The sequence below is a fragment of the Ranitomeya imitator genome, chromosome 7 (genome assembly GCF_032444005.1).
Source record: "Ranitomeya imitator isolate aRanImi1 chromosome 7, aRanImi1.pri, whole genome shotgun sequence".
Lineage (NCBI taxonomy): Eukaryota > Metazoa > Chordata > Amphibia > Anura > Dendrobatidae > Ranitomeya > Ranitomeya imitator.
The window spans coordinates 98,431,693-98,447,726 of record NC_091288.1 but is presented as its reverse complement, the minus strand read 5'-3'; the positions used below and the strand labels follow the sequence as shown (position 1 = coordinate 98,447,726).

Here is a 16,034-nt window from a genome sequence, read left to right as displayed (position 1 = left end):
CTTTTTGCTTCAATTAGGGAAGGAGTAATGGAGTTCTTGCTGGCAAACCACCCATTGGATTGTCCTATTTGTGATCAAGGTGGAGAATGTGACTTGCAGGTAAAGTTTGTCCGTGTAAATAGTTAGAACTTGCAGAAAGGTATAACTTGCAGCGTTGGACCTCCTATGAACAGTTCTCCATGTTGAGTAGATACTGCAGAAGTGGAGTAGACGCGCATGTATTGCAGTAATGTACGGTTTATATGTGTTTGTACTATTCTTAAATGAATAGTAAAGGGTTTTTCTTAAGTTAAAAGTTATCTCCTATCCACAAGATAAAGGATAATGTTCCGATGGTTGGGTGTTCTATTGCCGTGGCCCCCACCACTCCTGAGAACCAAGGCTCTGAAGAGCCCCCAGTGAATGGAGCTCAGGTCGTTCATTCCCACTACCGCACCATAGATTGCCAAGTGCAGCGCTTGGCTGAGATTCTGGGCTCCTATTAGAGTGAATGGAGAGGCAGTGTGCATGATCAACCTCCGCTACATTTAGCTGATGCTCTGCAGAGCCTCAATTCTCGGAATCGGTGGTCATGATGGTCGGATCCCCAGCAATTGGAATGTTCTCTCTTTTCTCATGGATAGGGGATAACTTGAGAACATCTCATTAAGCCGAATGAAGATGAACTGTGTAACGTATCTTTTTTCTCTCTCTTGCAGGATCAGTCAATGATGTTTGGTAGTGATAGAAGCAGGTTTATGGAAGGAAAACGTGCTGTGGAGGACAAGAACCTCGGACCCTTAGTGAAGACCATCATGACACGTTGCATTCAGTGTACCAGATGTATTCGGTAACAGCCTGTTATTGTACATTACTGATCTATCTATATAATTGTCTAAAGGGTACTTCCGTCTGTTTGTCTGTAACTTCCGTGATGGAAATTTCGGGTCGCTGATTGGTCGCGGCCGGCCAGCCGCGACCAATCAGCGATATTGGGGCGGGATTTAAACACCGCTTCACTTTTTACTATTGATGCTGCCTATGCAGCATCAATAGTAAAAACAGATAATGTTAAAAATAATAATTAAAAAAACATTATATTCTCACCTTCCGGCGTCTTCCGCAACCTTTCCCGCTCCTCGCGACGCTCTGGTCCCAAGATTGCAGTGCGGCAATGACTCGAGATCACGTAGCGGTCTCGCGAGATCATGACGTAGCGGTCTCGCGAGACCGCTACATGATCACGAGTTATTGCCGAAAGGCATTACTGGGAACGGAGCGTCGCGAGGAGCATCGCTAAAGGCCTGGGCTGGATCCGGGGGCCGACGGAACGTGAGTATATAACTATTTTTTATTTTAATTGTTTTTTTTAACAGGGATATGGTGCCCACACTGCTATGTACTACGTGGGCTTTGTTATATACTACGTCGGATGTGTTATATACTACGTGCCCTGTGTTATATACTACGTGCCCTATGTCAATACTGCGTGGCCTGTGTTATATACTGCGTGGGCTGTTATATACTATGTGGCTGTGCTATATACTACGTCGCTGTGTTATATACTATGTTGCTGTGCTATATACTACGTGGGGTGTGTTATATACTATGTGCCCTGTGCTATATACTGCGTGGCCTATGTTATATACTACGTTGCTGTGCTATATACTACGTGTGGTATGTTATATACTGCGTGCCCTGTGTTATATACTGCATGGCCTGTGTTATATACTGCGTGGGCTGTGTTATATACTATGTGGCTGTGCTATATACGTTGCTGTTATATACTACGTGGCTGTGCAATATACTACGTGGTCTGTGTTATATATTGCGTGCCCTGTGCTATAAACTACTTGGGCTGTGCTATATACTGCATGGGCTGTGTTATACACTGTGTTCCAAATTATTATGCAAATTGGATTTAAGTGTCATAAAGATTTAATTGTTTTGTTTTTCAAATAAACTTGTGGATGATATTGTGTCTCAGGGCTCAATAGATAACTGAAATCAATCTTAAACACATGTGATAATTAGTTTTCCAGGTGATTCTAATTAAAGGAAAACTACTTAAAAATGATGTTCCACATTATTAAGCAGGCCAAAGTTTTCAAGCAATATGAGAAATAAAAAGGATCTCTCTGCTACTGAAAAGCGTTAAATAGTGCAATGCATTGGACAAGGTATGAAAAAATTAGATACTTCACAAAAACTTTGTGATCATTATACTGTGAAGAGATTTGTGACTGAAACAGAGCACAGAGTTCATGCAGATAAAGGCATAATGAGGAAGATTTCTGCCAGACAAATTCATTGGATTAAGAGAGCAGCTGCCAAAATACCATTACAAAGCAGCAAACAGTTAATTGAAGCTGCTGGTGCCTATGGAGTCCCTCGAACCTCAAGGTGTATGATCCTTCAAAGTCTTGCTGTGGTGCATAAACCTACTATTCGGCCACCCCTAAACAGTGTTCATGAGCAGAAACGGTTGCAGTGGGCCCAGACATACATGAAGACTAATTTTCAAACAGTCTTGTTTACTGATGAGTTTCGAGCAACCCTGGATGGTCCAGATGGATGGAGTAGTGGATGGTTGGTGGATGGCCACCATGTCGCAACAAGGCTGCGACGTCAGCAAGGAGGTGGAGAAATCATGTTTTGGGCCGGAATCATGGGGAAACAGCTGGTGGGGCCCTTTAAGGTTCCTGAAGATGTGAAAATGACCTCTGTAAAGTAAATAGCGTTTCTGACTGACCACTTTCTTCCATGGTCTAAAAGCAGAAACATGCCTTCAGGAGCAAAATCATCTTCATGCATGACAATGCCCCATCTCATGCTGCAAATAATACCTCTGAGTCATTGGCTGCTATGGGCATAAAAGGAGATAAACTCATGGTGTGGCCACCATCTTCCCCTGACCTCAACCCTATAGAAAACCTTTGGAGTATCATCCAGCACAAGATCTATGAGGGTGGGAGGCAGTTCACATCAAAACAGCAGCTCTGGGGAGCTATTCTGACTTCATGCAAAGACGTACAAGCAGAAACTCTCCAATAACTCAAGAATGCAAGAATTGTGAAGGAGATATCAAAGAAGGGTTCCTATGTTAACATGTAACTTGGCCTGTTAGGATGTTTTGGAGTTAAATAGCTTTTTTGTTCAGTGAATGTGACCTCCTAATGCTGCAAATTCCACAAATGAGCATTTTCAGTTCTTTAAAACATATCAAATGTTTAGAAATTCTACTGTGCCTAATAATTTGGAACAGTGCATTTTGAGTTTTTATTCATTTTGGAGATTATACTGTTATCATTGGGAGGTTTCTTCAATAAAATTCGATGTATACTTTAACGGGTGATGACTTTTATTAGACTGACTGTCATTTGCATCGACCATTTAGGAAAATCCGAGAAAAATGTCATTTGCATAATAATTTGGAACATAGTGTATACTGCATGGGCTGTGCTATATACTACGTGGCTGTGTTATATAGTACGTGGGGTGTGCTATATACAGTTATATGAAAAAGTTTGGGCACCCCTATTAATCTTAAGCTTAATGTTTTATAAAAATAGTTGTTTTTTTTTGCAACAGCTATTTCAGTTTCATATATCTAATAACTGTTGGACACAGTAATGTTTCTGCCTTGAAATGAGGTTTATTGTATTAACAGAAAATGTGCAATCTGCATTCAAACAAAATTTGACAGGTGCATAAGTATGGGCACCCTTATCATTTTCTTGTTTTAAATACTCCGACCTACTTTTTACTGACTTACTAAAGCACTTTTTTTGGTTTTCTAACCTCACTGAGCTTTGAACTTCATAGCCAGGTGTATGCAATCATGAGAAAAGCTACTTAAAGTGGCCACTTGCAAGTTGTTCTCCTGTTTGAATCTCCTCTGAAGAGTGGCATCATGGGCTCCTCAAAACAACTGTCTAATGATCTCAAAACAAAGAGTATTCAACATAGTTGTTCAGGGGAAGGATACAAAAAGCTGTCTCAGAGATTTAACCTGTCAATTTCCACTGTGAGGAACATAGTAAGGAGATGGAAGAACACAGGTACAGTTCTTGTTAAGGTCAGAAGTGGCAGGCTAAGAAAAACATCAGAAAGGCAGAGAAGAAGAATGGTGAGATCAGTCAAGGACAATCCTCAGACCACCTCCAGAGAGCTGCAGCATCAACTTGCTGCAGATGGTGTCACTGTGCATCGGTCAACTATACAATGCACTTTGCACAAGGAGAAGCTGTATGGGAGAGTGATGCGAAAGAAGCCGTTTCTGCAAGCACGCCACAAACCGAGTCTGCTGAGGTATGCAAAAGCACATTTGGAGAAGCCATGTTTTTTTTGGAAGAAGGTCCTGTGGACTGATGAAACCAAGATTGAGTTGTTTGGTCACACAAAAAGTCGTTATGCACGGCGGCCAAAAAACACAGCGTTCCAAGAAAAACACTTGCTACCCACAGTAAAATTTGGTGGAGGTTCCATCATGCTTTGGGGCTGTATGGCCAATGCCGGCACCGGGAATCTTGTTAAAGTTGAGGGACGCATGGATTCCTCTCAGTATCAGCAGATTCTTGACAATAATGTTCATGAATCAGTGACAAAGTTGAAGTTGCGCAGGGGATAGATCTTTCAGCAAGACAATGATCCAAAACACCGCTCCAAATCTACTCAGGCATTCATGCAGAGGAACAATTACACTGTTCTGGAATGGCCATCCCAGTCCCCAGACTTGAATATCATTGAACATCTGTGGGATCATTTGAAGAGGGCTGTCCATGCTCGGCGACCATCAAACTTAACTGAACTGGAATTGTTTTGTAAAGAGGAATGGTCAAAAATACCTTCATCCAGGATCCAGGAACTCATTAAAAGCTACAGGAAGCGACTAGAGGCTGTCATGTTTGCAAAAGGGGGATCTACTAAATATTAATGTCACTTTTCTGGTGGGGTGCCCATACTTATGCACCTGTCAAATTTAGTTTGAATGCAGATTGCACATTTTCTCTTAGTACAATAAACCTCATTTCAAGGCAGAAACATTACTGTGTCCAACAGTTATTAGATATATGAAACTGAAATAGCTGTTGGAAAAAAACAAACAATTTTTATAAAACATTAAGCTTAAGATTAATAGGGGTGACCAAACTTTTTCATATAACTGTACTACGTGGGGTGTGCTATATACTACGTGGGGTGTGCTTTATACTACGTGGCTGTGCAATATACTATGTGGGCTGTGTTATATACTGCGTGGACTGTGCTATATACTACATACAGTGGGGCAAAAAAGTATTTAGTCAGTCAGCAATAGTGCAAGTTCCACCACTTAAAAAGATGAGAGGCGTCTGTAATTTACATCATAGGTAGACCTCAACTATGGGAGACAAACTGAGAAAAAAAATCCAGAAAATCACATTGTCTGTTTTTTTAACATTTTATTTGCATATTATGGTGGAAAATAAGTATTTGGTCAGAAACAAACAATCAAGATTTCTGGCTCTCACAGACCTGTAACTTCTTCTTTAAGAGTCTCCTCTTTCCTCCACTCATTACCTGTAGTAATGGCACCTGTTCAAACTTGTTATCAGTATAAAAAGACACCTGTGCACACCCTCAAACAGTCTGACTCCAAACTCCACTATGGTGAAGACCAAAGAGCTGTCAAAGGACACCAGAAACAAAATTGTAGCCCTGCACCAGGCTGGGAAGACTGAATCTGCAATAGCCAACCAGCTTGGAGTGAATTAATCAACAGGGGGAGCAATAATTAGAAAATGGAAGACATACAAGACCACTGATAATCTCCCTTGATCTGGGGCTCCACGCAAAATCCCACCCCGTGGGGTCAGAATGATCACAAGAACGGTGAGCAAAAATCCCAGAACCACGCGGGGGGACCTAGTGAATGAACTGCAGAGAGCTGGGACCAATGTACAAGGCCTACCATAAGTAACACACTACGCCACCATGGACTCAGATCCTGCAGTGCCAGACGTGTCCCACTGCTTAAGCCAGTACACGTCCAGGCCCGTCTGAAGTTTGCTAGAGAGCATTTGGATGATCCAGAGGAGTTTTGGGAGAATGTCCTATGGTCTGATGAAACCAAACTGGAACTGTGTGGTAGAAACACAACTTGTCGTGTTTGGAGGAAAAAGAATACTGAGTTGCATCCATCAAACACCATACCTACTGTAAAGCATGGTGGTGGAAACATCATGCTTTGGGGCTGTTTCTCTGCCAAGGGGCCAGGACGACTGATCCGGGTACATGAAAGAATGAATGGGGCCATGTATCGTGAGATTTTGAGTGCAAACCTCCTTCCATCAGCAAGGGCATTGAAGATGAAACGTGGCTGGGTCTTTCAACATGACAATGATCCAAAGCACACCACCAGGGCAACGAAGGAGTGGCTTTGTAAGAAGCATTTCAAGGTCCTGGAGTGGCCTAGCCAGTCTCCAGATCTCAACCCTATAGAAAACCTTTGGAGGGAGTTGAAAGTCCGTGTTGCCAAGCGAAAAGCCAAAAACATCACTGCTCTAGAGGAGATCTGCATGGAGGAATGGGCCAACATACGAACAACAGTGTGTGGCAACCTTGTGAAGACTTACAGAAAACGTTTGACCTCTGTCATTGCCAACAAAGGATATATTACAAAGTATTGAGATGAAATTTTGTTTCTGACCAAATACTTATTTTCCACCATAATATGCAAATAAAATGTTAAAAAACAGACAATGTGATTTTCACGCCACAGTTGCGACTCTGACTCCTGGATTTTATCAGGTTCCGAATCAGGCTCCGGCTCCGACTCCTTCATAAATGGCCAATTCGTAACAATAAATTTACTGTTGTCAAATATTAACATCGTGCTTATTCAGTTTCTCACCATCATAAAAGTAATCAGACCACTTAGAGCAAAAACTATATTATAATACAATTAGAATATAGAAAATAACTTTTATAAACTTTTCTAAACTCTTGTAAGTAAATATGCAATAAACACTGTTATGCAGTTAATAAGAAGAAATCTATAAATTTGTCCTCAGAAAAAGTATTGTCTCTGTCAGATCCTCCTTCATGGATGCCCTCAAATCTGATCGAATTATTTTGAGAGCAGAGAACAACCTCTCTACACTAACTTGGGTTGGTGGCAAAGCAGTAACCACTCGGGCAACATCTCTGACAATGTCAGGATACAGAGGAATCGCTTGTTGCACTGTTATTTTTGATGAACGGTCAAATTTCTCAATTTCTTTTAGTGCACATGAAAAATTCTGCTGAAATGTACTGGCTGTGTTCTTTGATGGGGATGACTCTTCTATGCGGGAACGCTTTGCACGGTCCTTGTGATCCAAATATCCAAATATTTTTCGAAATTAAATTCTTCATCAGTTGATGAGGGTAAAGATGTGGCAGGACAACCAAATTCTTCTTGTTCCTCCTGACTGTTCTGCAACCCTTTCATCCTTACTGCTATTTCAAACAGAGCTTTTTTTCCTTTAATTAGCTGTTGATCATCTAGAAGAATCCGATGCATTGGGTCTACATAAACAGCTGCCAAAAGAATGTTATTTTGTAATAGTAGCTCCTCTCTCCGTTTCATTGATGTAGCAATGCCACTTGCAATTAACCCTCCTCCTTGGGACAGGCGAAACATCAGGTTCTTCCACCCCTTTAAGAAAATACCTGGAGTTAAGTCCTCTGCTTGTAATTTTTTTGTCACTGTAAATGGGTGCTCTAGCAATTTTTCCAGCTCAGTCACCTGATTCCACTGACTTTCATTTTGCGTCAGTTGAGGGTTAGCCATGTCTACAAGAAAGGTTTTCAGTTCAACCAAGCGCTGAATCATTAAGTAAGCACTGCCCCATCGTGTGGCTTGATCAATAATAGCCCCATTTCCAGCACGTCTCTTCAAAATTGAGTCAACTTTAGGGGTTCTGGCAACAGTAGCCAATTTTCTCACCTTGCCAATCAGTGCAGCAGCATGTCCTTCTTGCAGACTGTCTCTAAGGCTGTGTGCACACGTTGCGTTTTTTTCTGATAAAACCGCTATAAAACCGCAAAAAAAATGCATACAATAAGCATCCAATCATTTAGAATGAATTCCGCATGTTTTGTGCACATGATGCGTTTTTTTCCGTGAAAAAAAAAACGCATCGGGGTAAAAACCGCAGCATGTTCATTAATTTTGCGTTTTTTTGCGGATTTCCCACTACAAAATGCATTGGGAAGTGTCCGGAAAAAACCGCGGCAAAAACGCATGCGGTTTTCTTGCGGATTTCTTGCAGAAAATGTCCGTTTTTTTCTCAGGAATTTTCTGCGAGAAATCCTGAACGTGTGCACATAGCCTTATAGCCAGCTGTAGCGTATGCACAACACAGCGCATGTGATGAATGAAAGAACGTATTGACACAGTTTACACAAGATCATCTAAACTATCATGTTGCTGTTCATCTGAAGCAACTTCAGTTTGCTCCTCAGTTACAATACTGTGTTCCTCTATTTCAAACATTTGTGTGTCTGTGGACCCAGAATGTTCTTCTAGCTGCTGGTCACCATCATTACTCTCATTCATTAGCTTAATAGTACTTATCATATTTGAAGCATTGTCAGTTACGACAGAAAGAACTTGCTCTTTTTTAGGCCGGTTGCACACGTCCAGATAATTCCAGTACCGTATAAAATCGGTACTGGAGTTATCCGTGTCCGTACGTGGCACATCAGTGTGGCACACTTGTGCTGCCCGTGTGCCCACTGGGTACCACATGCACCGTGCAGGAGACAGCGCTAAAGTTTAGCGCTGTCCCCTGCATCGTGCTGAATCCGTGATTCATATCTTCCCTGCAGCAGCGTTTGCTGCATAGAAGATATGAATAATAGTGTTTAAAATAAAGATCTATCTGTCCCCCGCCCTCCCACCCCCTGTGCGCCCCCCCAGCCCCTGTGCGCCCCCCCAGCCCCTGTGCGCCACCCCACCCCCTGTGCGCCCCCCCCTGTTCTGAAAATACTCACCCGCCTCCCTCGTTGGCTGTCGCTGCTTCCTGTTCTGGCCGCATCTTCTCCTGTATGCGGTCACGTGGGGCCGACGATTACAGTAATGAATATGCGGCTCCACCCCTATGGGAGGTGGAGCCGCATATTCATTACTGTAAATGAGCGGCCCCAGGTGACCGCATACAGGAGAAGATGCGGCCAGACCAGGAAGCAGCGACAGCCAGCGAGGGAGGCGGGTGAGTATTTTCAGAACAACGGGGGGGCGCACAGGGGGTGGGAGGGCGGGGGACAGATAGATCTGTATTTTAAACACTATTATTCATATCTTCCCTGCAGCAAACGCTGCTGCAGGGAAGATATGAATCGCAGATTCAGCACCAGCGGGGGGGACAGCGCTTAATGTAGCGCTGTCCCCTGCACGGCACACGGACTGCACACGGACAACGTCCGTGTACGGTACATGTTTTACACGGACCCATTGACTTTAATGGGTCCGTGTAATACGTGCGCTCCCACGAACACTGACATGTCTTCGTGTTTGGCACACGGAGACACGGTCCGCAAAAAATCACTGACATCTGAACAGATGCAGTGATGTTTATGTGTCTACGTGTGTCAGTGTCTCCGGTACGTGAGGAAACTGTCACCTCACGTACCGGAGACACTGACGTGTGAAACTGGCCTTAAGTTCATAGTCTTGCAGAACCTTTTCCACCAAGACCTGGAGAAACTCACTGGTGTGATGAGCTTTGGTGTCTTTTACTGCCAATGTCTTGGTAACTATTTCATTTTTGTCACAAAGAAATCGGACATTGACGGCAAAATAGTTCACTCTGTGAGGTGTGCAGGCATCCATTTTAAGAAACAGAAAGCGTCCCTTGAGAGTTTTTTTAAGTTCTTCCTTTTGTTTAAAAGCTTCTTCTATTACTAATTTTCTAATACTCTCTCTCTCCAGAGAAACACCAAGCTTGCGGGCCATTTCCCCATTCAGACACATAAAAGCTGGTAGTGAAAATATTGAAATAGGCACACTATCCTTTACAACAAGCTCTATGATCTGTTTTTTAAATGTGTCTACTGTCATCGTCACAGTAACTTTGTCACTGACAAAATATTTTGCAACTAATGGCTGCAAAGTTCTCTGCTCCTTTGTTTGGCTGGAAGAGCTGGGCACTGGTTCATTGGTTTGGTGCAGTCTTTCTCATTCACTGCTTTCAGTACTTCTAGATGAAAGCGCTGTAAAATGTCTCTTTAAATTAGAAGCTCTGGTAGGAGCATTTTTATCTTTGCCTGAATATGCACTGATCTTGGCTTCACAGCATTTGTTTTCGTCTGGATCATTTGTCATACACTGACAGACATAATGTTTTCTATCTTGAGTGATGGTGAAATGTTCAAATACAGCTGATTTAATATGACGCTTCTTTGACATTCTCAGGTTTTTAATTCTGCATTCACAATCCAAATAATAGTTATTAAGGTTGAAGGAAGACTTTAAGTCCATCTAGTTCAACCCATAGCCTAACCTAACATGCCCTAACATGTTGATCCAGAGGAAGGCAAAAAAAAACCCCATGTGGCAAAGAGTAAGCTCCACATTGGGGAAAAAAATTCCTTCCCGACTCCACATACGGCAGTCAGACTAATTCTCTTGATCAACGCCCTATCAAGGAATCTAGTGTATATATCCTGTAACATTATACTTTCCAGAAAGGTATCCAGTCCCCTCTTAAATTTAAGTAATGAATCACTCATTACAACATCATACGGCAGAGAGTTCCATAGTCTCACTGCTCTTACAGTAAAGAATCCACATCTGTTATTATGCTTAAACTTTCCTTCCTCCAGACGTAGAGGATGCCCCCTTGTCCCTGTCTCAGGTCTATGATTAAAAAGATCATCAGAAAGGTCTTTGTACTGTTCCCGCATATATTTATACATTAAAATAAGATCACCCCTTAGTCTTCGTTTTTTCAAACTAAATAGCCCCAAGTGTAATAACCTATCTTGGTATTGCAGACCCCGCAGTCCTCTAATAACCTTGGTCGCTCTTCTCTGCACCCGCTCCAGTTCAGCTATGTCTTTCTTATACACCGGAGACCAGAACTGTGCACAGTATTCTAAGTGTGATTGAACAAGTGACTTGTATAGAGGTAAAATTATGTTCTCCTCATGAGCATCTATGCCTCTTTTAATGCATCCCATTATTTTATTTGCCTTAGTAGCAGCTGCCTGACACTGGCCACTGAATAGGAATTTGTCATCCACCAATACACCCAGGTCTTTTTCATTGACGGTTTTTCCCAGAGTTTTAGAATTAAGCACATAGTTATACATCTTATTACTTCTACCCAAGTGCATGACCTTACATTTATCCCCATTAAAGCTCATTTGCCATTTATCAGCCCAAGCTTCTAGTTTACATAAATCACCCTGTAATATAAAATTGTCCTCCTCTGTATTGATTACCCTGCAGAGTTTAGTGTCATCTGCAAATATTGAAATTCTACTCTGAATGCCCCCTACAAGGTCATTAATAAATATGTTAAAAAGAAGAGGGCCCAATACTGACCCCTGTGGTACCCCACTGCTAACCGCGACCCAGTCCGAGTGTGTTCCATTAATAACCACCCTTTGTTTCCTATCCCTGAGCCAGCTCTCAACCCACTTACACATATTTTCCCCTATCCCCATTATTCTCATTTTATGTATCAACCTGTTGTGTGGCACCGTATCAAAAGCTTTTGAAAAGTCCATATACACTACATCTACTGGGTTCCCTTGGTCCAGTCCGGAACTTACCTCTTCATAGAAGCTGATGAGATTAGTCTGACATGAACGGTCCCTAGTAAACCTGTGCTGATACTGGGTCATGAGGTTATTCCTCTTCAGATACTCCAGTATAGCATCCCTTAGAATGCCCTCCAGGATTTTACCCACAGTAGAGGTTAAGCTTACTGGCCTATAATTACCGAGTTCAGTTTTTGTCCCCTTTTTGAATATTGGCACCACATTTGCTATATGCCAGTCCTGTGGTACCGACCCTGTTATTATGGACTCTTTAAAGATTAAAAATAATGGTCTATCAATGACTGTACTTAATTCCTGCAGTACTCGGGGGTGTATCCCATCTGGGCCTGGAGATTTGTCAATTTTAGTGATTATTAGACGCCGCCGTACTTTCTGCTGGGTTAAGCAGGTGACACTTAATGTGGAATTTTTGTCATCACTGATCATATTGTCTGCCATGGGATTTTCTTTTGTAAATTTTCTTTTTCCTTAAAACAATTGTACAAAATTATTGCCAAGTCGTACAACTGATATAGTGGTCAGTAATACTGTTATTCCTCATGTACTCACAGTTAACTGATGCAAAGTTTGTTGAAAGGATAATACTTCTTACAGTCTTCCTCTTCTGAGTAGCAGCTGTGAGATGCTTGGAAGACGCACACCAAACATCTAGTCTAGAGGAGGAGCTTTACTACTAAGAATTTGCAACACATTTTCAGTTTCAGTTTCATACATTGTAAGTAGGGGGGTTGGGGCAGAATGAGGTTAACCAAGTATAAGATAAGGGCAGTGGAGAACAGTGACACACAAGAAGTAAGAAATGTCTCTAGCTCCAGCAGAACTGCTTATCACTGTTGTTCATAGTTTGATAGAACATATATATTTGAGTAACATTTATAAAATTCATATGAAAGTTCAATTATGAAATATTAATACATTTTTTTTAAAGCTGGAATACCCGATGTGTTAGAATCGGGCCACCATCTAGTGTTATATAATAGACTGGCTTATGCCTCTTACTGCTTAATATCCCCTACTCGTATGCTCTACCAGATCATATGGATGTTACAGAGGGAGACTTTCTTGCTCAGGACCTCAATGGAGCGTGGCTTCCAGTTTGGCTGACCTAGTGCCTCTATGTGTAATGAGGATGACTATTCTTTTCAGTGGCCTGCACAAATTGTTACAATTTGTCTGCAACTGATCAATGGAGGCAACATACCCTGAAGCTGCAATTCCGCAACTCCTGTCGCAGGAAATACGTAGAATTGGCATGCGTATTCCCGCTAAATACTAGCGTTTTGCAAGCGTAATTACCTTGCAGAATGCTAGCGATTTCCAAGTGATCTGTAGCATCGCTAGGAAAACTGATTGACAGGTTGATCAAGTGTGACCAACTTTTTACTATCGATGCTGCCTATGCAGCATCAATAGTAAAAAGACATAATATTAAAAATAATAAAGAAAAATAAAAAATCGTGATACTTTCACCTTCCGATGTCCCCCGCAGCCTTCCCTCTCCTCACGATGCTCCCGGCAGCTCCCTTTCCCAGTAATGCCTCGCGGCAATGACCCCACATGACGTAGCATCACGCGAGACCGCTACATCATCACAGGTCTTTGTCGCAAGGCATAACTGGGAACTGGAGCATCGCGAGGAGCGAGAAGGCTGCTGGAAGGTGAGAATATCACAATTTTTTTATTTTAATTTAATTATATGGTTCCCAGGGCCTGGAGTCTCCTCTCCTCCACCTTGGGTACCAACCGCACATGATCCGCTTACTTCCCACATGGTGGGCATAGCCCCATGCGGGAAGCAAGCGGATCAATGCATTCCTATGTGTGCGGAATCGCAGTGATTCCGCACAAAAAATGAACATGCTGCGTTTTTCTCCGGAATGTGATTCCGCCGTGGAAAAAAATGCAGCATGTACACAAAAAAATACGGAATGCATTAAAAATGATAGGATGCTTATGTAAGCGTTTTTTTGGCGGAAATCGGCCAAATAAAGGCTAAAAATGCTGAACTTGTGCACATAGCCGAAAGTATTAGTCTGTGCCCCATCCATGTTTAAATGGGGTGGGGGTTATGTGCTATGTACAAAATTGTTGTTGAGAGCCAATAAAGTTTTATCATTTTTTCATCTCTAGATTTGTAATTTTTCCAATAATTATCAAGTAATTTTGATTAAGGGCACACAGTAGATAGCGAAATAATTTTTTTTTTTTTTTTTTTATAGGAAATGCCTAATATAAGTATACTTACCCAGTATAATTGTAATGTCCAATCATTTTAAATCTATAATTTGAGCTCAAGACATTTTTTTAAATGGTGTCTGGTTCTTGTAAATGGGGTCTTTCTTCACAGATTTGCCAGTGAGGTTGCTGGTGTTGACGACCTTGGAACAACAGGAAGAGGAAATGAGATGGAAGTTGGAACTTACGTAGAGAAAATGTTTATGTCAGAGTTGTCTGGCAACATCATAGATCTGTGCCCTGTTGGAGCGTTAACTTCCAAACCATATGCATTCACTGCTCGACCCTGGGAAACTAGGTACGTAAAGATCTGAAACTTGTGAATTTTATGTTCAGTATGCTTAACTGTGAACATTGGTTAAATTGCTTATTTTTTATATTGGGTGTAAACAGCTGAGGAGAAAAGATAACACCCCTATTTTTGTGCTATCTGGTAATAATAATCAAGGAGGGTATGAATATTTGCTAACCTGATCCCAGGTTGTATGGCTGCTGCAGATCCACGGGTGATTTCACCATAAAAAAAAAATGGAAAGTCTGTGGTCTGTATCCACGCTGCCAGCTGATACAGAAACGTCAAATGCTGGAGATAATATAAAATTACTTTTGTTTTTATTTTTGTATGCAGTTCTAAGTGTAGCCCACTTCTTCTTCAGGAAACAAAAACCCTGACTTATAATGGATATAGTTTTTGTTTCCTCAAGAAGTGGACAATCAGACCAGAAACTTTCCATTTTTTAATTTGTTTATGTAAGAATTAATGAGTCAGTACTATAGGGAATTGTCTCCAACAGTTGGACGCAATAAACCGGACATCTATAACTTTGATATGTTTTATATATCCACTGAAAAAACCCTAAAGAAGAACGTTAATTATTTGTCTGACACTGTAAATAGGAAAACCGAGTCCATTGATGTCCTGGATGCTCTGGGTAGTAACATTGTGGTCAGCACTAGAGGTGGAGAGGTGATGAGAATATTGCCTAAAATGCATGAGGATATCAATGAAGAATGGATTTCTGATAAAACCAGGTTTGTTTTTTTCCCCATTATTCACTACTTTGCATCTAGCCAACAATATTTTTAATGTTCTACGCAAATGATATAATTTATCTGTGAACAGATTTGCTTATGATGGGTTGAAGCGTCAAAGACTTACTCAACCAATGATCAAGGATGACAAAGGTTATCTGGTTCCAGCTGCATGGGAAGATGTACTGACGAGGGTGGCTGGAGTGGTAAGCGTTATAGACCTCTAAAATAATGCATGCATTAAGTGTAGTGCAAGAAACATGAGTAATGAATTCCTAAATAGGTTGTCCCATAAGTGTAAACCCTATTCGTGTTTCTTGTCAGGACATATAGATGTCATGGTAGGGGCAGAAGGTACTCTCCTTGTGACCCAATGTGACTAGATAAGAGGGTTATTACAAAGTGCCTCCCATTGTAGAGGACTACGTGACCTTGTGTTAAATGCAAAACTGGAGGTGGATGTGTAGTCAGTATAAAATGGACCGACTTACTGCTAAAATACATAATAAATTGGGTGCAGGAGTACAATGCAGGATGTGATGTAAATGTTGTCATAAGAATTTAGGAAAGTTATGAAAGGTCCTATCGATGTGAATACTTTTCTGCCCAATGATGACAGAAGTATTCTAGGAGTGATACCTTTATTGGCTAACCAGAAAATAATATGTTTGCAAGCTTTCAGAGCACAGTGGCTCCTTCTTCAGGCAAAATTACAAATACATTACATTACAAATACTATTTGTAATCTTGCCTGAAGAAGGAGCCACTGTTCTCTGAAAGCTTGCAAACATATTATTTTCTGGTTGGCCAATAAAGGTATCACTCCTAGAATACGTTTGTCATCATTGGGCAGAAAAGTATTCACATCGATTTTTCTGGCTAACACGGTACCACAATACAATTTGTTATTGTACATCATGAAATGTCCTATAAATGTCTGTTCTCTTTCTGATTTAAGGATCTCGGCTTTTAATTGA

At 41.4% G+C, this 16,034-nt stretch overlaps 1 protein-coding gene across 2 annotated transcripts in view; it reads left to right on the top strand.

The window, feature by feature from the left end:
* NDUFS1 (NADH:ubiquinone oxidoreductase core subunit S1) overlaps nucleotides 1-16,034 on the top strand; it is a 45,047-nt gene that overhangs the window by 15,988 nt on the left and 13,025 nt on the right. For both annotated transcript variants that reach the window (XM_069733675.1, XM_069733674.1), the window contains exons 6-10: nucleotides 18-99; nucleotides 699-829; nucleotides 14,138-14,323; nucleotides 14,923-15,057; nucleotides 15,149-15,263. In XM_069733675.1, the coding sequence (XP_069589776.1) occupies nucleotides 18-99; nucleotides 699-829; nucleotides 14,138-14,323; nucleotides 14,923-15,057; nucleotides 15,149-15,263 (649 nt within the window). The remainder of the gene's footprint in view (nucleotides 1-17; nucleotides 100-698; nucleotides 830-14,137; nucleotides 14,324-14,922; nucleotides 15,058-15,148; nucleotides 15,264-16,034) is intronic.